The following is a 24,171-nucleotide window of genomic DNA, read 5'->3' on the forward strand; positions in this document are numbered from 1 at the left end:
CTATGACCTTAGAGAGTCTAATAATCTTATCGACTTCAGAAAAATACTCAAAGCTCTTCTGTTAATGTAGTGACTCCTAGTGTAACACTGATTGTTTTGAACTACAGTGCTTAGAAGGCCTAGACGGAGGCGCAATAAAAATACCAATACTAATAGCAATCAAAATCATAACAGACTAGAGGCCTTGAGTGGGAAAGAAGATACCATGTGTAGTTGTGGATTTGGCGGTGGGTTGGGGAGCCAGTTAAAAGTAGAATATTTTCGGTTTATCTGGGAAAGACTGTGGGAATCTCACAAGATTACAGTGCGTCACACGAAGCAATGAGTTATAGGGGGTAATGAGAGAGTGTTAGGGATGGAAAAAGCAAATGAGTGGAGTGAGAGGACATGGAAAAAAGAAGGGAGACACATGTTGAGTGCCTGTGAGGACATGGAAGATCTTTTTATTCTGAGTATTTGTTCACGTTACCGCGGGAATCGGAAAACCAACACTCTACAGCAGTTATTTCTGTTATTGGAAGCGATAACTATGAAATTATCATGGGAATACAGTTTAACATCTGCAGCACCTACATCTTCTGGGTAGTGGTCAAAAATATTTGGTAACAGATTAATGGTGTGACATGGCCAAAGGCCCAATGAGAAAGCGGTTGGTGCAACATGTACAGAAGCCCCAGCTGAAGCCCTTAGCTAGTAAGACCTTAAGAAACTATGCAACATATTCGGCTGTGGCCACTGACCATGGTTTTATTTTATAGTATTGAAATAACATTGTTGACCTCATAAATTAAGTATTTTAATTGCAAACTGAGTTGAACTGAAAAAGGTTTTACATGAGCATGTTTTGGTGTCATGTAAAAGTAAAGGATTTCTTTGTAAGAAAACGAAAGCACTTTCACATGTTTTCATTCATTTTCTCTTTAGTGTGTTAAACAGGTTGTTGCAGCAAAAAAAAAACTTTTCAAGGAGGAAATGTCTTATTGAAATAAATCTTGCCTGGAAATTGCATTGTTGTTGCCCTGTATGCTTTTCAAGACCTACCTCTCAAAATGCAGTAAAAACCAATAGTTATTGTCTGCATTGTAAACATTCTGATTGGCTGAGAGGAGGACAATAAACAATACAATACTATGTGCTAATATAGATAGGCCCTCATTGAGCCTTTAATAAGAAAAACAATACTTAAACCCACTTTAGGGAGCCTTGCCTCCCCCCCAGCACCTGCTGGGTCCTCCGTAAGGGTTCCCCACACAACAGTTGGAAGATCGCTGACCTATATCTGTGAAATATTGCATTTACATACTTACAACTCCTGTCTTCTTGAGGTCTAGATGATACCTGTGTCTAACAGGAAAGAGGTTGCAGGCTTAATACACTCCTGAGTGTCTCTTGCATACCTGAGTGTTTCTTCAGTACCATTGCAAATGTGCCTCACTGTGCCTCAATCGAACTTCTATGCAAAATAGTGCCTCCACTTGTCCCATTGGAAGGACACCGACCCTTGTATAATGTAATTTATTTTAACTATTTAGAGCAGGTGTCTGCAAACCTTGGCTCTCCAGATGTTTTGTACAACATTACCCATAGCTATTTCTGTCAATGGTGAGATATCATGGGAATTGTAGTTCAAAACATCAAGAGAGTCAAAGGTTGAAGAGCACTGATTTAAAGCAACAGTGCCTCTTGAGTCGAAAGGTTCAAGGGGCACTGCAGAAAAACTGTAAGAATATCCATGGAAGGGTCTCCAAGATTATCACAATCAACCATTCAAGGAATTAGCAGAAGCCTGAGGAACTAAACTGGTGGTTTTGAGCCGTTTATTTTGCAAATAAGACTGTTTTCAAACTGTGTCAAAAATACAAACGTGAGAGGGGCAATGTTAGAATCACAGAGAGGGAGTACCAAAAGCAACGGGCCCACAACAGGGAACATTTGTTTCTGGGTTTGTGGTTTTGTAGTGGTCAGTGCGATTAACCTGAAGGTGTCTCCCTGACTAATCTGTCATCCATCTGGCCAGGACTCTGCAATCGCTATTGGATCCACTTCCTGGGGGTGGACCAGTGAGGGAGGATCACCTGGATGGGTGGTCCTTGGGGAGTAGAAGTGAGACACTGACGGGTGAGACCCAATATTCCTCTTCTTATGACCCTTTTCCCCATCCTACCACATAGGATACTCAAACACTCTACTCCCCCCCCCTTTTCCATCATGAACACCACAAAAGACCATGGACAAACACCAGAGCCGCTTACCTGACATCGCTCAACACAAGGGTCAGGCAAAGTCAGGCAACTGACTAGAATCACACACACCTGACGGCGCTTCCCTTCCCCACAGCGATAAAAGATGGAGCACAAGAGCACAATACAAGCAAGGCAGACCTCATGACCAGAGAGCTAACACAGCATGGCAGTTGAACAGGAGGAGAAAGGCGGCCACAACCAAAAGGGTGATAAGAACAACCTTGCTCTTTCCAACACAGGCCCGCACAATCTACAAGGAAGGAACCGCGAGCAATAGCAGACGTATGTTGCAGCAGATGTCAACGGTACACAGGGATCTCCTCCAGTGATAACCAAGCTGGGGAGGGACGCTTGCCACCATGGTACCGTTCTTGACTCCAGAGACAAGAAAAGCCAAGTGGGTTATCACAGCCGGTGAGTCGAGGGGAGAGCCGATAAGAAACTGAACTATGGTGAACAAAATTTGCAAACGGCTAAATGAAGAAAGTACAAAGAACTGTTTATACGAGAGGGGAAATCCAGCTACAGAGGAGTCAGGCACCACGTGGTGCTCACTCAGGAAACACTGGATCATTACCCTATTGTTGAAACTACCATTATCAGAAGGCCTTGGAAAAGTCGCGAGAAAGGGGTCAAAGTGGTCATACAGGGGTCTAATAAAATTCTCAGTACTGTCGAAAGTCTTTGACCGGCAGATGATTGTGAAGCTAAGGGAAGTGAATCCTGCATCGTAAGAAAGTAGAAGGAATTGGGTAATTGGCAAAGGTTGGCAAGAGTGAAACCCGACGGATGGATGCCGATGAAAAGGGGGCTAAGCCTGAAAGACCTGATGAACAGTGTGTTGACAAAAGTGACCCTGACGGAGGGATGTCCACAGTGAACTGTTTAAAAAGACATTAAGATTTGTGAATGCCAGAAGTGATATTGATTTGAAAATCCATAGTGAACCCGACAGAGGGAGCCAACAGTCGAGAAGGGTCTGAGCCCAGACGAGGTGGCTCCAGGGGTGAAAAGGCATCACCCAATGTGCAAGCAGAAAGGAACTTTCTGTTTTTTATTTTTTGGAACACATCAGGTCCTCCGAGGCAAGAGACTTTTTTGTAGAAAAGAGACTTTACCACCAAAGGGCCTGATACCTGAGAGCGGAACTGTAGTCTTGTGCTGGGAAAGCTTGAGTGTGTGCTGTGATCCGGAGTCCTCCCGTGCTCAAAACGTGAGGAAGTGAGACCCCGACTAACGCATCCTGACTTATTATTTGTGAACACTTCTTTCTTTCCTGTGAATCCTATCCCACACCATTTTGTATTTAGTTGTAAGGACTGGCAATAGGTTTTTCTTAGTATAGGCTCTTTCATTTCACCAGACGCCACTAGCACTGCCTTATTATTATTTGATGGTCGTAGCTTGCTCCCATCTTAAATTTAGGTTTAGATTAGGTGTTTTTCCAACCCACATATTCAGTTTAATAAACACACTTGAACTGTGATCACTTGTGTCTGTCTTTACTGTTGCCACCAGGAGTTCCTTACATCAGGATCAAAAGAACCCAATATTAACAACTGCACAATGGTCGCGATTCAGCAAACAATTGCAGTGTGGTGGCTATATGTCATGTCATGTCAATAGTTGTATGCACTGTGCCAGTCACATCTATAGTAATCTAACAGCACCGAGGCTTGTGTAGAAGGTGGCATATTGTGCCCCCGCCTATCTAAGCGTGTGCACAATTAACTGTTGTTAAGGGAGACTCCACAATTTAAATAGAATCCTAGATTTCAGGTCTAATTGTGATGGCGTCATGAAGCAAGACACAGACAACAGATTCAAAATTCAAACAAAATTGTTTTCTTAACTTAAATGAAAAGATGGTTGAAGGCTTAACTTGCCCTATGCTAAGGTGTGATGTCCCTACCTAAATAAAATCAGGAAAGTCAGAGTCGGGAAGTTCAAATTAGAAGTCTGTCTGTGTCCAACACCTATACTTGCCCTCACAACTAAAGCTAAACAATGTGTAGGGATGTCAGCAACCAAAAGAAATAATGTTCCAAATAATGTTCTGAGCTTCTTCCAGCTCCTGGCTTACTTTCCAGGTCCCCTTAAACAAGTTCAAGACAGTTCCACTAAGTCTCTGGGTTCCTTTCCCCAAGAAGACAAAACAGTTCCAAAAAGGGCCTTGAGGCTCCCTTCCTGAAGACAGCAACAAAGTTCATAAGCTCTCAGTGATCCCTTCCCCAAGACTTCAGCTTGCCAACTTGTACTTAGTCTCATCTCTAAATGTTAAAAAAACTGTTCGATGTCAACTTTACGCTCCTTCTGCTTTCTTGACAGTTCAAACAGATTGCTTATTTCTGCTTCACTTCAGCAATCTCTTTTATCCACTTGACTTTACTATCTGTATAGTTCTCTGGCTTTCACTAAGAGGGTATCTCCAGTCTAGGCGCAGTTGGACCACTCGGTCCACCCATTAAAGGTCACGCAACCAGGAACCCTAGGCTTTCTAGCCCAGACAGGTTGCTCTGTATCTGTGTCTGTGTCTGTGTGCTGGTTCACACTCACTTGGCCTTTCCTTGTCAGCCTCTTGGCTTTGCCACAATCTGTTTTCCCACACAATTCACTGTGTGGTGCTCTCGTTCATTCACCACATTTGTTTTCATACTTTTCAGTAAAATGACATACTTGCTTTTTACTGCATTTCAAATGATTTGTTCTTTGCTTTGAACATACTGTAGGTATACTTCACACAAACATATCAACTGTTCATAGCTGTGTCAAAAGCTTCCATTTAGTTCGGTATTCAATGATTGGGATCTTTTATTCTTTTGTTCACAGTTCAACTTGTCCATATTATTCCTCACAACCCTTTGCTTTGGGTTTACTGCATCATTCACATACTCTTTCATTCATTCAGCATTTACTTTGGCTTTCTAACAGCCCCCAGGAGCGCCCCTGTTCCAGTGCTCTCTACTTTTCACTCACCGGTCCCTGGCGTCTCCTCCGGCGGCTGCTTTCTCTGTTTCTGCTCCATCGACATGGTTTCTTTGGATTGAGAGTCCCGCTCGCATTTCGCCTTCTCTCGCTTTCCGTGGACGCTGCCAGTAAATTGCAGTTTTCAGATCTCTTCCCTGCTCGCAGCTCATGCTTCTGACACCCGACCAATTAGGCTACCACCTCTGTGGTCCTCTCGCGGCCCACTGTGGCCATGACTCCACAGCTCCTTGGGGGTAACTTGTCGGCATCCTGGCTCTCCTGCAGGACCCAATGCAGCTGTCTCCTTCGGTACAGGATTCTCCCCTCAGGCCCATAACGCTCGGCCCGGCTTCTATTGTGCAGGTCGCTCCCACTAACTTATCAGCTCCACCTTTTATAAACCTGCAACTATTTGACCGATTGCAGGTGTGAGTCCACGGTCCCAATTGCCTGACCACAATTAGTGGAGCACTCTGGACATGCCTGACCCTTACAAAAGTCTGCATGCTTCTCCCTCGTCTCAGTACTAGAGTGGTGAAATGACATGTTAGTGTGCACTACTCTTAGTCGCCTCTTCCTGGTCCCAGTACTATAATGTCTTTATGAGGGGAAATTAAGGGAGATGGTTTGCAACATCCTATAAGGGCAGGGGGAGGGTGAAGTTGGTTCTCACAAGGAAAAGGCAGATACCATGTCTCGTCTGCGGATATCCTCTCTCCAATCCCCAAGGACCCTCCACCCAGGTGACCATCCCTCGAATCTACACCCCCATGGTCAGGATCTAAAAGCGATGGCCTTTCCCTGGTCACCTGAGAAGAGGATCCAAAGGGAGTAGGTGTGAGGATACCCTCAGGTTTCTCACAAAAACAGTGAAGAAACATCCGAATAGATAATATATGGTCAAACTTTCAAGCCCATAAAACAAATTGGTCAGCTGTTTTGAAAACAGACCTGAGTGCTATAATGTCTCTATCAAAACACATATGTTATGTCATGCCTTTGGCATTTGCATGGTTGTGAGGTACATTGCTGGCTCTGAAAAAAGAGAGATGGGTTAGATAGTTGGGGAAACTCTTACATAGCTTTGTGAGAATGTTGAAGGATGCAAGCAAGCCAGAAATACCCTGAATCCTGAGTGTATGTCTACTTATGGGTTGTGAGGGGTCAGAAATGTGAGGCGGACCACTTTGTGAAGGTTTCTCAAAGGATGCCATTTTATTAACTCAAAAAGGTTGGATAAACGCCTCAATATCCATACTCTGACCAGGATTTCTCTGCCTAAAATAAAATAAACTAAACTAAGGAAAACACTCCAACAAAAGGATTCCGTCCCTCACACTTGTACATACACCAACCCAACAAGGTAATACATGGCAGTTCAAAAACAACAAATATAACAGCTAAATTCACAATATAACTGTCTCGTCTTTTAATCTGGGCGAAATCCCCTTCACCAGATTCAATTATACTTATAAAAGTTCAGAAAGCACCCTCACCCCCAAGTACAGACAGATTCAGTACAAATCCAAACATCTTCCCCATATTGTTTCAAACCGTTTCCTTGTCAGCCAGTTTTGATATCTCATCGAACCAACAATCTGCATTCCGAGACGTTCTCGATTTCCAAACTCTTAATATCAGCTTTTTTTTGCCATCATGGAACCCCTTAATAACCACTTTTTCTATGTTGTACACAAACCGTCCAGCATTACGTCATTCCCCAAGATTAATGTCATAAAATCATAATCCAGGGAAAGACCCAGTACATTGTTGAAAATAGCACAGTTTCCCTCAAAAAAGTCTCACCCTGACTCATTCCCAAAGCATATGTTCCAAAGTACCCACTCTGTGGGAACAACCACAGCAGCTATTCGAAACAGACATTCCTATTTTATATAATCTTTCCAGTTGTTTGTGACTCGACCTGGACAAAAAAGGTTCCAACTCAGTTTGTTGTGCTTCCAACTTGACAACAAACGTTCCAACACTTCAGAATTGTTCAACAAAGGTTATTTCTCTCCCACCTGTAATAGTAAGAACTCTAACAACCTTCTTCAGACAAACCAAGAACACCTCCTTAGTTAATCAGCATTAACATAAATTGTCTTTGTAAGGGTTGTTCTACAACAACCAGTGGTAGAAGTGAACAGGAGCAGTTTGGAGCGGTGCTCCTCTACTTTTTTAAATTAAGTTTTATTGCTCCTATAGTTTCATTTTAAAAAGAAACGGTTCCGGAACGGTTTTGTTTTAAAATAACAGTGTAGGAAGAAGTTGAAACTTGCACTTTCAGTGCACTACACTGAATGTTTCCTTAAACAGCAAGTGCATGTGTTTGGCGGGTATATAGTGTGTGGGAGGTGGTGTTTTGATGGTGTTTGTAGGGAGTGGGTACAGGCTAGCAGGGAACATAGTTCCGCTGCTTCTTTTTGTACACTTCGACCACTAACAACAACATATTCATTCTGAAGATGTTAAACACTCCTGCAGCAGTTTTAAACAGTTCTTGCTGAGTAAGGAAAGTTTGTCAGATTGATTTTTTTAGTATTTCAAAATATATCAATAGTTATACTGCTGCTTCTTTAACAACCACTAGTTTCCACAATGAAAGTTTGTCAGGATGATTTGTTAACACCACTTCACAGCACTTCATCAACACCACCTGGTTTACTTTCAATGCTAGGCCGACTACTTCAATTACACCTGGTTTACTCCCATGCCAGGGATACTACTTCAATTACACCTGGTTTACTCCCATGCCAGGCCTACTACATCAAGGTTCTCTGTTTGCTTATACTCCTCTGCCCAAACCGCATAAAATGTTTTCACACCCTCTGACCTGGTAAACTCCCCTCCCAGGTCAGCAAATTACAAACAATAAGTGCCTCTAGGGTTAAGATCAGCTTACAACAACTGTGTAGTGCCTCTTGCTTCACAACACCAGGTTTTAAGCAATTGTTCAGGGAAGACAAGATTCACATTTGTGTTCTTTATTACACTTTTGTGATATCCAAAACCTCTGTAAATTATGATACTCTCCGTCTGAATAACCTTTACCAGAATGGCAGCCTTCTTGCCACTTTTGTTTCCCCACTTCTTCATTAACCAAATACTAACAATGATATGCTCTTATTTTGATTATTCCTTGGCTTTGGCAATGTGGGTTTATACCAGCTTCTGTTACACACGTCTTTAAACATGGTAAATAAGCTTTGCAAATTCTTGGACTTTCATTTGTCCCCTCCTGACTTTGGCAATATTTGTTGCCTTGGGTAATAGAAGTTTGCATTGGGTTCTGTAATTATTTCCCCATCTTGTTGCTGGGTTTTAAAGAAATGTGCATACTTAATGTCACAGGCAATTCATTAAAATGAAAATACTGTTTTCTCTGCTTTCTGCCAGTTTGGAATTCATATGTGCCTTCTTTTGTGTGTTCCTCTCCTCTCTATGCAATTGCTTTCTGGTGTTAAAGTACTTGCTCGGTCACAAAGAGCTCTGGTGTCTCAATAGCTTGGTGAACTCAGCGGGTATGGTGTGTGTGTCTGTTTCTATCACTGCTCCCAGGTCCTCTGCCTCAGCTGCCCCTCCCGCTCAGGCAATCTGCTGCTTTCAGTCTGCCACTGCCTGTGCCACTCACACGCGGAACTTCCTCTGCTTCAAAGGCTCTCCAGTGCTCGCCTGCCACCAGAGACAGCCTTGTTGGGGCTGGGAGAAGCTGTTTAAACGTTTACTTCCTGCTGCGCTGCCTCTGCATACCAGGTCTCTAGGGGGCAAGCTTCCTTCTCCACCGCTTCCCGATGTGCAGCCTCTGAAATTAAGGCTTCTGGATGTGAAGACCCTCTCAGGACTGGAGTTCATAATAGAAACATTCAGTTTTGCTAATGGGAATGTTGTTTGCATACTCATTTCTTTTCCCAGTTATAGTCCTTAAAGGAATATCACAAGGTTAATTTTACAAACTTGGTTTTACAGAGCAATAAAGATTTTTAAAGTCTAAATTGGTATTATTTTCAAACTTTTCTTTACTATTCCTATGGGGTGTACAGGAGCTTTCAGCTTTATGAGTCCCCCTGTTTTTAAAAAGCGTTTAATTTCTTCGAATGCTTTAGGGTGGTCTATGAATGTTTTCACCTATATTAAGATGTTCAACTTGGGAAGTTCAAAGCTCTCTCTGACAACAAGCCATTACAGGTTTTGGTATCACTGACATTTTCTGGAGGAAGGTGAATACTACGTCTCACGCAACAGAGTCCTCTTATTCCCCTGGGCCCTTTCTCCTCCCAGGTGATCCTCCCACAGAACACCACCCCAAGGTCAGGATCAGAAAGTGTCTGCCTTTCCCTGGCCACATGGGAGGAGACTTTAGGAAGGGTCTTTGTGAGGACTCCACAGGATTCATCCCAGTGCTCTGTGGTTTAAGCTCTGTTGAGAAGGGCATGTAGGTTGCCATCTGTCAGTGGCTTGGTTTGTCTGCGTTTGAGCTTAGGAGTTGAATAACACCTTTCCTCTGTCAGTGAGGGACACACAAGAGACTATGGGCCTCAATACGAGTCCGGCGGTAACTGAGGCGGTAAAACCGCCTGGTTACCGCCGGACTCGTATTACCATTCCGCCTCCATGATTCCCGGAATTACCGGGGCATTACAACCCCGGTTTCCCGGGAATCACTGAGGCGGAATGGTGTTAATCCACATTCCCATTGAGTCCTATGGGACTCAATGGGAATGGGGATCATGGAAACACCGGCAGCATCTCGTGATGATGCCGGTGTTTCCTCGTCCGCCTGCAGGCGGGCGGTGTTAAACCCGCCAGGTCAAACCTGGCGGGAACATCACTTCCCGCCTGCAGGAGTCGGGATCAGGCGGTCCGGAAACAACGGTGGCGGCGGGTTTACCGCCACCGTTATTTCCGGACCGCCTGATTTGTAATGAGGCCCTATGTCATGTAGCGAAATAGTTTGGGAGAGAGAATATTGTTCACCCTGAATAGATGGTGCAACTGGCATTAAGCCAGCAGGGCCTTACTAAACACGTTATACCTCAAGCCCAATTTCATGTCCAACAGAAAACCAAGGGATCAGTTAAAGTCAACCAAAGACAGGGGATGCCATGTTGGGATAATATTGATAGCCACGATTAAATTCGCTCAGCCACATTTTCACATCCAAACAATACAGTCTCACTTTTCGAGGTGTTAAGCTTTAGGTTGAACTGAGAAATCCAGGATTTCAACACAGAAATGAATCTCCCCAGGTGGCGGACAACCTCCAATGATGTCACATAAAGATATAGTTAGGTTTCATCTGCACATCTGCATATTGATGTATGGAGACACCACTTCAACAATCAGGTTTCCCAATGCCTCCATATACTTATTTATTATTTCAGGAGAGAGGGAAAATGCCAGGGACACACACCCCTCCACGGGCGAACAAGGAATCGCAAGGAACCAGACCATAACCACTCCCCTGTTCCCATGTGTGAGGCCAAGATGAAAGCAGTGCCCCATTGTGCAGCTTATACAATGCTGCTGTTAGATCGAGCAACACTGGTAAGCAGGTGTCCCCTACATCATCAATGTAGAGGATGTCATCCACTTCCTAAAGAGTAGTTCTGTCTTTTCTGTGACATGACTGAAACCCGCTTGATTGGATCTGAGAAGATTATTTTTATTCATATGAGTTTCAAAGTATTTGTCTACTGATTTTTCATTCAACTTCCCTAGAAATGCTATGCTAGTAGTTTTCTGAAAATTACTCAGCTCAGCAGCATGCTATGTTTTTTCACAGAGTGGGGTAACCATACCACATTTTATATCATGTGTTAAAAGGGCTTCAGAAAGAGAAGCATTTGGAATGGTCAGGGGTAGGGGTCAGAAAAAAACACTAGGACACTTCTTGATGTATTTAGCAGGGAAAATATCAGGATTAAGAGCACTAATCAGACATAAAACGGATGATGAATCAGGTGCTGGAAAAGAATGCCATATGGGAATAGAAAAGGGTAGGAAGGAAGGGTGTTATTGCATTTTTGGGAGGATTTGAGAACAATCTGAATTTGGGGAATTTTCGTAGTAAAAAGGGGATTTATCTGGGTACATGCTTTGGAGAAAAGTTGAGCTGCAGGTAGAGAAGTAGAAATGGAACATTGATTTACCGTTTGGAATAACCAGGTTACTCACCGTAGTGACCACCTTACTCCTAGTCCATAGTCCCCTTTCCTCCATACTTATGGGACATCTCTCCGTACTGTGGGACGTGACCTGAGAATTTTGTAAAAAGCATCCCAAATTTTTCCCAAAATGTGTCCTTCCTCACTTTAATGCGCGGGGCCCGGCACGCAGCTGTAACCCCGCCCACCTTGGCTCTGCCCCGCGCATCGCCCATCAGTCCTTTTCTATCACCAGGTCAGAGACCTATTAGCAATAACAGAGGAACCTTATTAGAGGGGACGGTGGGCAGCCGTATGGAGGAAAGGGGACTATGGACTAGGAGTAAGGTGGTCACTACGGTGAGTAACCTGGTTATACTCTGACGTCCCGTCCCCTTTCCTCCATACTTATGGGAGATTCCCAAGCACTCATTACAGGAACTACGGGTGGATGGAAATACCCCCTTACTGAATCAGCTCTTGAGCTCATGTCAAGACAATAATGCTTACAAAAGCAGATGAGGAGGCCCAAGTAGCTGCCCTCGCGATGGACTCCCAGGGGCATATTTCTGAAAATCAACCGCGGCTGCCTTACCCCGCATCAGGTGTGCATGAATACCCTTAGGAGGTATCAAGCCTTGGACGGTGAAAGACTCTGTGAGGCAGGCGGCGATCCACCGAGAAATAGTTGCCTTAGACGCCTGCTTACCCTGAGGGTTACCAAAGGTCACAAAAAGTTGAGAAGAACTAAGCTTGGTGCTCCTGTCGAGGTAGAACTTAAGAGCTCTTCTGACATCCAGACAGTGCAGAGCCCTTTCAGCCTCTTGAGGCAGGGTTCAGAAAAAAGTCTGGTAGGGAGATCGACTGATTCAGATGGAATTCAGTTACCACCTTCGGTAGAAAGGCTGGGTTTGTCTATAGGACTACCTTGTCCTTGTGAAAGACTAAGAAAGGATGTGTTAGGTTTTTGATCTGCTCCCTGTCCATGGTGTGTATGCTTTGGTCATGTCCAGAGTGTTGTTGTGGAATGTTTGGACTGGACTGTGCATGAGTGTTCCATTGAGCATGAGTGTTCCAGGGATAGCAGTTGGGACCTGGAACTGAATGGACAAGGGGGCCGGTGGATGTCTCCCCTGCCTATGTACTTTACCTTCCTATCCTCATGTACTTACCTGTAGACCTAACCCAGTAAAGACTTATGAAACCCACGAGCGGCTCCACCTGTGTATATTTTTGACCCCAAACCGTAAACTTAACAGGATGCTCCCCCGACAAGGTTTGGAGCTCACTCATTCTCCTCGCAGACGTAACAGTGACCAGAAAGGACACTTTCCAGGATAGGTACTTGAGGTCCACTGTGGCCATGAGTTCAAAAGGTTTATGACACAGCGCCGTCAGGACTACATTTAGGTCCCACGGCGGGTGCAGACTACGAACCGGAGGGTAGAGGCGTGTCAATCCTGCAAAATGCCTCTTAACCACTGGGTTACTCAGAGAATAAGAGCATTGGTCTGTAGCAAGATAAGCGAAAACGCTGAAAGGTAAGTTCTGCATTACAGAACGTGAACACCCGACTCTGCTAGGGAGGACACAAAGGACAGCACCGTGTCAATCGTAGCCACCCTTGGATCCAACTGCCTTTCCAAACACCAACGACAGAACCTGAGCCATTTACTCCTGTAGTGGGATCTGGTCGAGGGTTTGCTTGCTGCCTGGATAATACACATGTTATCCGTAGACTAGTTAAGATGCTCTAAAGACTTGAACTCAGGCACCATGCCGCCAAGCTGAGCGATTTTGGGGAGGGGTGCCACATTTGTTGTTCCCCTTGATGAAGAAGATCTGGGGTACTGGTAACCTGATCAGCGGAAACACCGACAGGTGTTGAAGTTCTGAGAACCAAAACCTTGCCGGCCACCACGGGGCCATGAGCAGAAGGGAACAGTTCACAGAGTTCTTCAACTTCCAAATTTCTCGATGAACTACAGGCAGAGGCTGGAAGGCGTAAGCTCTCATGTTGTGCCATGGAATCTCGAGAGCCTCCCCCAGAGAGGAGGCTCTCAGCCCCCCTCTGGAGGCATAATGAGGAAGCTTCTTGTTTACCGCCGTAGCAAAGAGGTCCACCTCCGGTGTGCCCCAACGCGAGAAAATCCAAGAAAGGACCTCCGCCTTCAATTCCCACTCATAGCTGACCACTGACCGCCGGCTGAGGGCATCCGCTGTGACATTCAGCTGGCCCGGGATGTGCACTGCAAGCAGCCAGACACCATGACGCATGGCCCACTCCCATATCTGGATGGACAGATCAACCAAAGGTGCCCACCCCGCAGGCAACGAAACATTGTGCGGAAGTGGCATCCGAGCGTTCCGGTCATAAACTGACCGATAAGGATGCGCACAAGGCCCAGAACCCAGCCCTACACCTGAGGCCGATGGCGCAGTTGTAGGGGTAGCATTCAAAATGGCCACCGCGGTCGTGGTGGGAACGGGCACCATTTTGTCATCACCTGAGGGGAACTGCAGCACGTGAAGAAGTGAGGCAGGGGTCCCCGTCGATGGATCAGGGGTCTTAACTTTAGCCTTAACATAAGGAACCTCGGCAGAGCCGGTACTATGAGGCCTGGAATGTTTCTGAGACATACCAACCTCCAAATTAGCCTTCGAAGGAAGGACCTCGGCGCTGCTGGTAAAAGAAGAATTCTCCTTCTTTGCCCCCTCAGCAGATCTGGTGTCGCCGCAAGAGCAGGAACGGTGAGAAACAACCTTCACCGATAAGGCCATGCAAGACCCTCAGAAATGTTGGTAGCTTTAGCCTCTGTACGAGGGACCTCGGGCCCAGTAACAGTCTTATTTGCGCGGGCCTCGAACATCCGTTCGGTAACACCAAGCCCCACTAAGGTCTCGGGGCGCACCCCGGCGTAAGAGCCAGTCGTCCAAACATGGATATCCATGGATACCCTGGAGACGAAGATAGGCCACAATCACCGACATCATCTTCGTGAAGACACGCGGCGCCGAGCTGAGGCCAAAAGGAAGCACTAGAAACTGGAAGTGTTCCTCTCCCAAAGAGAAGCAGAGATATCTCCTGTGTGGGTTCCAAATCAGGATATGCATGTACGCGTCCTGAAGATCCACAACGCTGAGCCAATCACCCATCTGTAAGGAGGAGCGTATCTGGCTGGGCGTGATCATCTTGAATTTCTCTTGGGGTAGGAAAAGATGAACCGGGAAAGGTCTAGGATGGTGCGCAGGCCAGCCTGGTTGGGTTTGGGCACCGTAACAGCCGGGAGTAGAAGCCCTCCCCTCGCTCCCCAAGGGGCACGGGTTCCACAGCTCTGAGGTCCAGAAGTTTCTGAACTTCAGCCTTGAGGGAGGGTGAGCCCGACAGCGGAAAGGGAGGGTTGAGGGGTGGGGTAGGGGGTAAAGGTAAGCGGAAGCCCGCTCGAGCGACTGACAAGACCCATCTGTCTTCTGTGATGGTCTGCCACGCCTCCCAATGAGATGCAATGCGTCCTCCAACCGGGGTCTCGTGCGAGCGCTGAAAACCCTAATTTGGCAAGTTTATCGGTGGTGGTGCCACCTGAACCTGATGAGGAGGCTGAGGAGCGGGAGAAAAACCGCGTGTGTTGTTGTCTACGGCTGTTATTCCCCGCAGGAGTATCCACTCTGTGAGATTTGCGGTCTGAGGAAGCCCCTAAAACCAGAGGAGGGTCGACTTTGCGACAGCGGTCTCTGGGATTTGAAAGGAGCTTTGACCAGAACAGACAATGATTTAGCCGTCTGAGTGCTATCCTTGGTCTTGGTGAGCTCTACATCAGTAGTAGAATGAAAAAGCTCCTTACCATCGAATGGAAGGTCCAACACCTTGTCTTGCACTTCCTTAGAAAATTTAGTGGCATGCAGCCACGCCTGCCGTGAGGTATCAACCCCAAGCATCAGGCCCCGAGCCAAGACCCTGGCATCGGAAAGGCCTCCTTTGAAGTCTTCCAACTTCTAGACCGGGATGTGCTCCTCAAACTCTGACAGACCTTTCCACATCCGCATGTTAGCTCCCGCCAATATCAACTCAGCATTGGCCTGTCTGAGCTGCTTGGCTGAGTTGGCAAAGATTTTCCTCCCTAGGGACTCCAGGAGCTTATCCTCCTTTCCCAAGACCTGAGTAGCCGTCGTGCAAGAGGATGTTACAGGTCTGGATTGCAACATAGCCGCAGCCACCACTGTGGAGGAGGGAGATGGACAAGACGACAGGGACACCTCTTCCGAAGAATGCAGCCTGTACCTCGCATCAATCTTCTTATTGACAAAAAGTCCCGAGTGGGCTTTCCCCAGACTCTTCGGACCTCGGCCAGAACGTCCTTCTGCAGGAACAGGCCGGTACGCTCCAAGGGAGACAGAGTGAACGCCCCAGAAAGCACGCCCTCCTTCGGAGCGGGTGCCTCGGGCACCGGAACATCTAAGAAACTCATCATGTCCAGTACCCGGTCATGAAAGGCTCTGATAGAGCGGGGAAGGTCCTCGTTGTCCTGATCGCCTTGAGGGGCATCTGACAGGTCAGGATCCTGCTGAGCTGTGTCAGGCACTGCCTTGTCCACTGGGGACAATGGAGGCACAGGCAGAAGAGCCGGGGGAGGCACAACAGGCAAGGGAGGCGCCGGCGGAAACACCGGAGGAACGGGTGGAGCCCGAGGCGCAGGTGGACATATCTCCTTGAAAAGCCCTTTGAAATATTCCCTCATGGGGTCGGTGGGCATAAGCGCTTGAAAAGTACAGAAAAAAGCGTCCTCAGGAGATTGCTTCGGAACCTGAGGAGGCCTCTCATGAGGTGGACAAATCCAGGGACGTAACGGAGAAGGGTGCCACACCGGCCCCTCCACTGACATATCCACATAAATCAAAGGAGCCGTCCCCACGGGCAACAAAACATTGTGCGGAAGAGGCATCCGGGCGTTCCAATCATAAACGGCCGGTAAGGATGCGCACAAGGGACCTTAGGTTCACCCAAGGGACTGCGCCCTACACCAGAGGCCGATGGCGTAGTTGTAGAGGTAGCACCTAAAATGGCCGCCGTGGTCGTGGCGGGAACGGGCGCCATTTTGTCCTCATCTGAGGGGAACTGCGGCACGTGAGGAAGTGAGGCAGGGGTCCCCGTCGATGGATCAGTGGTCTTAATCTTAGCCTTAACATAAGGAACCTCGGCCGAGCTGGTACTATGAGGCCTGGAATGTTTTTGTGACATACCATGCGCCAAATTAGCCTTCGAAGGAAGGACCTCAGCACTGCCGGTAAAATTAGAACTTTGCTTCTTTGCCCCCTCAACAGATCTGGTATCACCACAAGAGCGGGAACGGTGCGCAACCGCTTTCACCGACAAAGCCTTGTCCGGCCTATCAGAACTGTTGATAGCTTTAGCCTCTGAACGAGGGACCTCGGACCCAGGCCCGGTAACAGCCTTATCTGCACGGGCCTCGAACATCGGTTCGGTAACAACCAGCCCAGCCAAGGCCTCGGGGCGCACCCCGGTCTTGTTTTTGGGGGAAGCCGACAGAGAGGCCTCAGAGCGAGCTCCGGTACCCCACGATTCAGTAGAACTGGGTCTACAAACAGCCCCCACAGGAGGGGCCTCAGAGCGTACTCCGGTGTTCACAGGCCCCTTACAGAGACCCTCGGAGAAAACTCTGGTAGAATTATTAGGCCCAACGGGCACCTCAGGGCGAACCCCGGTGACAGAGCGATCAATGCCCCTCCCGGACCGGGAGGAACCCGGAAAGGTATCCCCCGGCCGGGGTGCTCTGAAAAGTAAAGAACTTAACGGGCGTTTCTTCTTCTCGTCGATGACTGCCTGAAAATGCGAAGGAGGAGTTTGTCGGAACACCTCCTCCCTCCGCTCCAACCGACGTTGAAGTGCCCGGACCGAAAGGGAGTCACAGTAAAAACAGGAGTCCCAACGGTGTTCTGGACCCAAACACTCTAAACATGGAGGATGGGGACCCGCCCTCGCGAAGCGATGGTGACACGATGAACAATCTGGAAAGTCTAATTTGACAGACATAGACAGACTAGTAAACGAACGCTAGCGAGAGCCAGAGAGGAAAAAAGGGAAGAAAATCTTCCAAGGATGCAAGTGCGTCTGGCCCCGATCGAGAGGAGAAAAGGACTGATGGGCGATGTGCGGAGCAGAGCCAAGGTGGGCGGTGTTACGGCCGCGTGCCGGGCCCCGCGCAAGAGAGAGAGGAAGGACACATTTTTGGAAAAATTTTGGATGCTTTTTACAAAGTGCTCCAGTCCCGTCCCACAGGATGGAGAGATGTCCCATAAGTATGGAGGAAAGGGGACGGGACGTAGGAGTACAGAGTATATTGCTTGTTCAAAGCGGTATTAACTTGATTGTATAAAAAAGTAGATTTACCTTGGTAGACAGCGATGCAAGCCTCCTGAATTTGAATTATATGCTAATTGAACTTTTCAAGTTACATACAAAATTACAAAATGTGCATTAGCATTTAAGTCTTGCTTATACCAAGCATTTATTGGTTTGGTTTTAAGATATTCGCAAATTGAGTAAATACAGCTAATAGGGTATTGACATCATCTATCTCCCCACTAGTAGAAACTACGGGGGAATTGATGCCAGACTATTGTTAGTTTGAAAGGTGCAAAATATTATAATTTTTTCGAAATTAGTAGGTTTGGGCTGACTATGATGTAGTGTTGCTTGGTAATGGATTTGAAATGGGTTATGTAAGGAAGGCATGGTATCAACAGTAGACACAGACACAATAAATGCACGTTTTAAAAACCTTTGTTTTGTACTTTACCTGGGTTGGTGTCATTTTCAACTGGCCCTAACTCTAAAATGGGACTAATCTCGACCATAAAATAAACAACAAACGAATCAAAGTCAGTCTCCTCAAAATAAAAAAGGCATACACTAAGAACATCTAACCTTTCCCTCCTTCTCAAATGGCAAATGTGTAAAAGGAATATAAAAAGGAAAATTAGTGTCTTAAAAGAAAAGCCAGAATGGCTCAGGTAACAACTTCCTTCCCCACGTTCAGAAGCACGGGGTCTTGAGAGTTTCTTAAATAAGGATAGGTGGATGACACAGTTCTATCAGTCTTGCACACTCTGCCTTGCTGGTACAATTCAACAGTTCAGACTTGGGCTTCAAGCTTTTGACAGTCCATCAATTCTTTAGCCGTTGTCTGCCTTACAACAAATACACAGTTCTTCTCTTGGCTTTCACTTTGCCACTAATCAACACAGGTTTCCCTCCACCGAGCTTGAACCTGCCTCTCTTTTCACATTCAACTGTTCACTTCATCACAGTTCAGCACAGGCTTCCCTCTGCCGGATTTGAGCCTGTCCTTCTCTTTGTGGGGGTTCCCTTCACCAAGTTCTCTCCTTCACACTTAACTTTCACTCTACCAGAGTTCAGCACAGGCTACTCTCTGCGGGCTCCAGGCTGTCTTTCTCTTTTACTGTTGAAAAGACTTTCTAAACTGCAAGGATTTTATGTAAACCTCTGCATGACCACTTCGACAACCTTTTAAACAATTTGACAATCAACAATCTTCACAACAGCAATGTTCTGTGGTTCTTGTAGTTTTACTTTTGCCCTCTTGGCCTCTTTCAAAGTTAACATGAACATCAATGCCTCTTGGTACTTGTAGTTTTACTTTTGCCCTCTTAGCATCTTTTAAAGTTCATATTATCTTTACATGTGCCCTCTTGGCGTTTTTCAAAGTTCATATAGATTGCTTTTCACTAAATCAACTCTCGTTTGGGATCACAGTTGCTTTCTTGCCTTCGTTTCCCGCTTTCCCTTTCTCAGAACATCGGCACACATGCAGCCTTCAAAACTGTTCATGCCCCTTTTGCTCTTAACACAAACCAGGCTTTTGTTTGCCTTCGATAACTCACTGGTCGTGTTAATTAGGCTTCTATCTTCAATGCTTTTCCTGTAGCAGTAAAGGCTGTTACCAATGCCTCCTCTGCTCCTCCCCAACTCTGTCGTTCACCCGGGAGTGTAGCGGGCAGCATGGAAACACTCTGAAGTTTTCCCTTTTCCGCTCACTCGTTTTCGGTCATGGAACGCTTACGGCTTCACAAAAGGATGGAATTCTCACCTGGGTCTCTCTCGTTCTCTGCAGCAGACTATCAGCCCCTTGGCCCTCCAACTTCCATAGCCTGGTTCGCACCAGCCTGGAAAGAGCTGTTCCTTCTCGCACCCAGCCTCGTGTGCACCACCTTTTATCCTGACAGAGAGTGTTAACAAGGGTACGACATCCTTTCATCACCTGCAATTTCATCCCCTGGCATTTTAATGTGTACATTACAACAAATATCCTCATCAAATTTTTTAGGGCGGTGGGAAAGGGAAGATAAGGGTTTGGGGGTAGGGAATAGCTAAAAATAAGTGTGCGAAAGGGGCTTTGGGGGATCTCCCCCTAAAAAAAAAAACAATGAGCGTTTTCGTTAGAATGTACACGTTAAAATGACAGGGGATGAAATTGAAGGCAATGAAATGACGTAGAACCGTTAACAAGTCACATATGTGTCTAATTCAGATTGCTCATTTTCCTCGACTCCGTAGTTTTGTCAATGTGAATTGGGGGGGGGAATTATGGGAGTTGTAGTTTCCCATAAAATAAGCAGGGATAGGAGTTAGATGGGTTAAGGAACAAGGAGGATACAATGTCTCACCATCAGGTTATTCACCCCCCACTCCCTGAGAACCCCTACCCAGGTGATCCTTCCTCTCTTGTCCACTCCCAGGGTTGGGATCTAAAAGTGATGGCCTTTCCCTGGCCACCTGAGTACGGTATCCCCGGGTACTAGGCTCTGAAACACCCACTGTTTTTTCACAGTTACATTGTTGAAAGGAGTACATAGAAAGAAGATCTTGAAGCTGTGAACAAAATGATATACAGTTTCCAGAATGGGATATTCATAAAGATTTAAAAAACTCCCAAACATGTTCTGGTTGTATGGGAAACTGTATCAGAGGGGAAGGGGTTAGACAGATGATCAAGGAAAAAAAGGGAAATAACCAAATAGCCAGGAGTACATTCAATTAGATGAAACATGACAGAACATTGTGAGAATTCTCCTATGGAGACGGCCATCTATTCAAAGGAGGAACAAGTATGTAAAGTTATGAGATGACAAGAACATGTTTCACAGAAGATTACTGCAAGCAAGCCACCTGAAGGGCTTCCGGTATGTAGACTTTAGGCAACCCTGCTCACAGTCGAGAGGCATATTGCCAGAAATCATAAAGTTAGCAAGGGTATTCGGTTACAGAATAGCAGAGCGACAATTAAGCATACCTGCCGACCAGCAATAGCTAATTTCTCATTTCTGAAAGATAGAAAGAACGGTAAGAACTCTTAAGCAATTGGATAGAACATTACAAGAGCAAGACATCAAATGCAGAAGTTGTGATAAAACGTGCAAGAGTGGACTGGCATTGAATGGGAATACCAATATTGCTAAAGTGTTAAGTATGACCATTCAAAGGTAAAGGGCTGTATGGTGAGCAGAATGGACTGCCCCTGGCCAAATGTAATGTTTTTAGCAGTGAGGTCAAAAGGAAAACATTCAGGATACTAGAGGAGTTACTGAATACTTCCATCGGACCAAGGCTCTCGTGTCTGTATTTTATGCCTCTGTTCATTAAATGGCAGGACATTTTTAAGGAGATGGCTGCAGAAGTGGGGCTGATCATGTTCACCTGCTGCGAGAAGCACGTTCTGGCATCAAAGACCCCATGAATGTCTTGCCTTTGTTAACTGGGATTGATGGTGAGCGCAGTGTCTAAGGCCATATGTATTTCGGAGTTTTAGTTGGCATCATACCGACAAGCAGGATTTCTAACTTTGAGCGTTTGTTGTTTATTATCCATTCATGAATGCCATAGAGGCAATCCAAAATAAGATGGTGGCATGCTAGTGATAACCACTAGCTGGCTATTGTCCACAAATAGTTGGAAGGAGTCCACATTAGTGTTAAGGGGACGTGGTACCTATGTGAGTATAAAGTTGCTGGTTCATGGTGCAGCATTATAAAGGTAGCATGTGCCTTTAAGGTATGGGCCCCTGAGGGGCGAGGGCAGGAGATATATCGCTCATCATCTCAAACAGTATTGATGAGCGATTATGAATTTACAGTTTCCTATTTGATAGTTAGAGTACTGATAGTGGAATTTATCAGAGTATTGTGCAAAGGTACCTGCTTGCACCTTCTCAGACAGAAAGATATTAAACTGTTCCAAAAAATCTCGTACACAATTGTATCAACCAAATAGTTTTACACCCCACATCAGACGAATTTAGATAAACATGCATTCACGGTCACAACTCAAAAACAACGTCTAAAACTAGAACATCCATGTGTGGATTCAGTGTCTTAATAAAACGCTTGTAACTTTGTTAATAGACATTTAGTTATACTTTTGTGGGTATTTACCTTTTCCCCAATCTCACAAACACTTCACGCACCCACAATGTACCTACAGACTCAATAGAAAACCGCACTTTTTCTTTTCTAATGCTACTTTGCAAAAGTCTAATGTTATGTGCATGTTTGTAAGCTTACACCAAGAGTACGGGTGGTGGACAGGCACGTGTATTTTGTGATTCGTAAGTAAGTCTCCCTGGAAAACGTTTGTTTGAATCAGCCCAAAAGGTTCGGGAAATTTGAGTAACTTGCATTTCTTTTTCCCATACGTTCTGACAAATTTCACCAATAAACTCATTCAAATATTTGCGGGAAATGCTGTAATACATCTGATAATATTTGCAGTAATAAATCACCACACTTTTTTACATAAAGACTTTAAGCTGCAGCCCTGTCTTATGTCCGGTACAACATTTGCTCGGTTATTTGTACCCCACGTCTTTTTGAATTCCTGCTACCTAATTGGCACTCATTATCACAGTATGAACACATTTTCATGAATTGACCTGCAATTTTCTGCAGAATTATTTTAGTTCTTTAAATCTCTCTAGCTAAATTTAGGGGGATGCCTTAGATCTGTGTCAAGGCTGCAACTGGTACAATTTTTTTTTGTTTAAAGAGTTTATGCCTTTTTAATGTTATGTCATTTAGATTGTTTATTTTACTGTTGAGTGTGATTGAAGTCTGTTTGTATAGAACTAAATGTACAATTACAAAAAATTACAAAATGTATATAGTATTCCAATTAAATGTGTTTTTTCAGCTGTTGTTTGTACAACAATTTTGGAAATATTGAAGAAAAGAAAAAGTTTACATGTGTCTGGCAAAATGTCACAGATCTGCAACTGAGAATGTTCTTCTTTGCTTTGTCCCAAGATGCGTCTGGATGGTGGAAGGGCCGGCTGCACGGAAAAGAAGGTCTCTTCCCAGGAAACTATGTGCAGAAGATCTAACCTTAACCCAAGGAGCTTGCAGCAATGGTTACCCACCCGTGACCCCGAGGCAGCTCCAATGTGCCGCCCCACCGGCACCTATTGCCTTGCAACCCAGGCAGCTGACCAGCTGACCGCACTTCCCCACCCCCAAGCTCCATCGACGGAACCATGATCTCACAGGCACATCCTACTACTGGAGAAACCCGCTTATGATGAAGCATAGGAGGAACACACGCTATGGGGAAGCTGGGGAAGGAGGGGTGGGAAGAGAAAGTCCCAATTGTCTAGACACCCCAGGTAATGAGCAGAAATGTGATGCCCCTTTGAGGGGCTCTCGGATCTACGCAAGCAGTGCCTTTGGATAGCTTCCGGAATCAGTTTGAAGAACTACACATTTTGCTGAAAATACATAATTATAAGAATGAATCTGTTTTCTGGAACAGGTAACCCTATTTACGACTCCATGTGCTTTGCAGTTTTATTATGGATGAATTGCATAGTCCTCATTTTACCTACCTCAGAAGGATGCAGGGCTGTGTCAATGGTGCTATTCAGTTAAACTACCCCTTTTAGCTGTCGCAGGTTGCTCCTTCCCACAAACCCGTAGCAAATTTGATTTGATCCAAATTCACTAGAACATTTACTCCTCCCGGCAAACACAGCTGAGCTTACGGTACATGAAAATCTCATATCCAGCACTTGACACAGATGGTAGGGACATGCAGCCTGGTGCTAAAAAAGGCTCAGAGATGCTGAGTTCAATTCTGCAACTTGATGTCATCCATATACAGTATTAAGGTACTTCCTCAACCCAAGAAAAGCTGTTGAGCTTTGGTTCCCCTTCCCGATTCCTTTTCAACTCCTCCACCCTAAATTGAAAAGAAGCACCACAATCTAATATTTTTAGATTATTTTGTCTTTAGCACAATAAAATATTTTAAAAGAACTTTTGCTGTATGACGTCATGATGGTATCCATAGTTAAAGGTGATATGTGACACAAGAGAAAAATCGAGCTATGTTATGTATGAAGATGGAGCCCAATTACATAGTTGTTACCTGTTAAGTGTGAAGTTTGTGAGGAAAAACGCTGGGCTTCATTTCAAATGGGGTGGAGCATTAAATGGAGGCGTAAAAGCGAGGTGTAATGCATGTACGCCCCCATTTAATGCTCTGCACCATTGTAAAACAGTGACAAGATGGAGGAAGGGCACAGGGCAGAGTTAAGATCCCTGGCGTGCATTCCTTCTCCGTCTTGCCAGTATGTTTGGTTTTATGCCTGCATGCCATTTTCAGGCAGGCATCAAATGAATGGATTCCTGTGTAACCCGTCTTGATCTTGATTCTGTTAAAGGATGTGGAGCTCATGTTTGTCAAAAGTGTAATTTGGCTGTTACGTGTTGACATACTCGTAGGCAGCTCC

General features: G+C 45.6%; 1 protein-coding gene across 1 annotated transcript in view; it reads left to right on the plus strand.

The window, feature by feature from the left end:
- MYO1F (myosin IF) overlaps positions 1-23,695 on the plus strand; it is an 860,973-nt gene extending 837,278 nt beyond the window's left edge. Inside the window, exon 28 of the mRNA XM_069649543.1 lies at positions 22,691-23,695. Coding sequence (XP_069505644.1) covers positions 22,691-22,767 — 77 coding nt within the window. The 3' untranslated portion in view covers positions 22,768-23,695. The remainder of the gene's footprint in view (positions 1-22,690) is intronic.
- The last annotated feature ends 476 nt before the right edge of the window (positions 23,696-24,171 follow it).

Source organism: Ambystoma mexicanum, chromosome 1p (genome assembly GCF_040938575.1).
Source record: "Ambystoma mexicanum isolate Mex_15411 chromosome 1p, UKY_AmexF1_1, whole genome shotgun sequence".
Lineage (NCBI taxonomy): Eukaryota > Metazoa > Chordata > Amphibia > Caudata > Ambystomatidae > Ambystoma > Ambystoma mexicanum.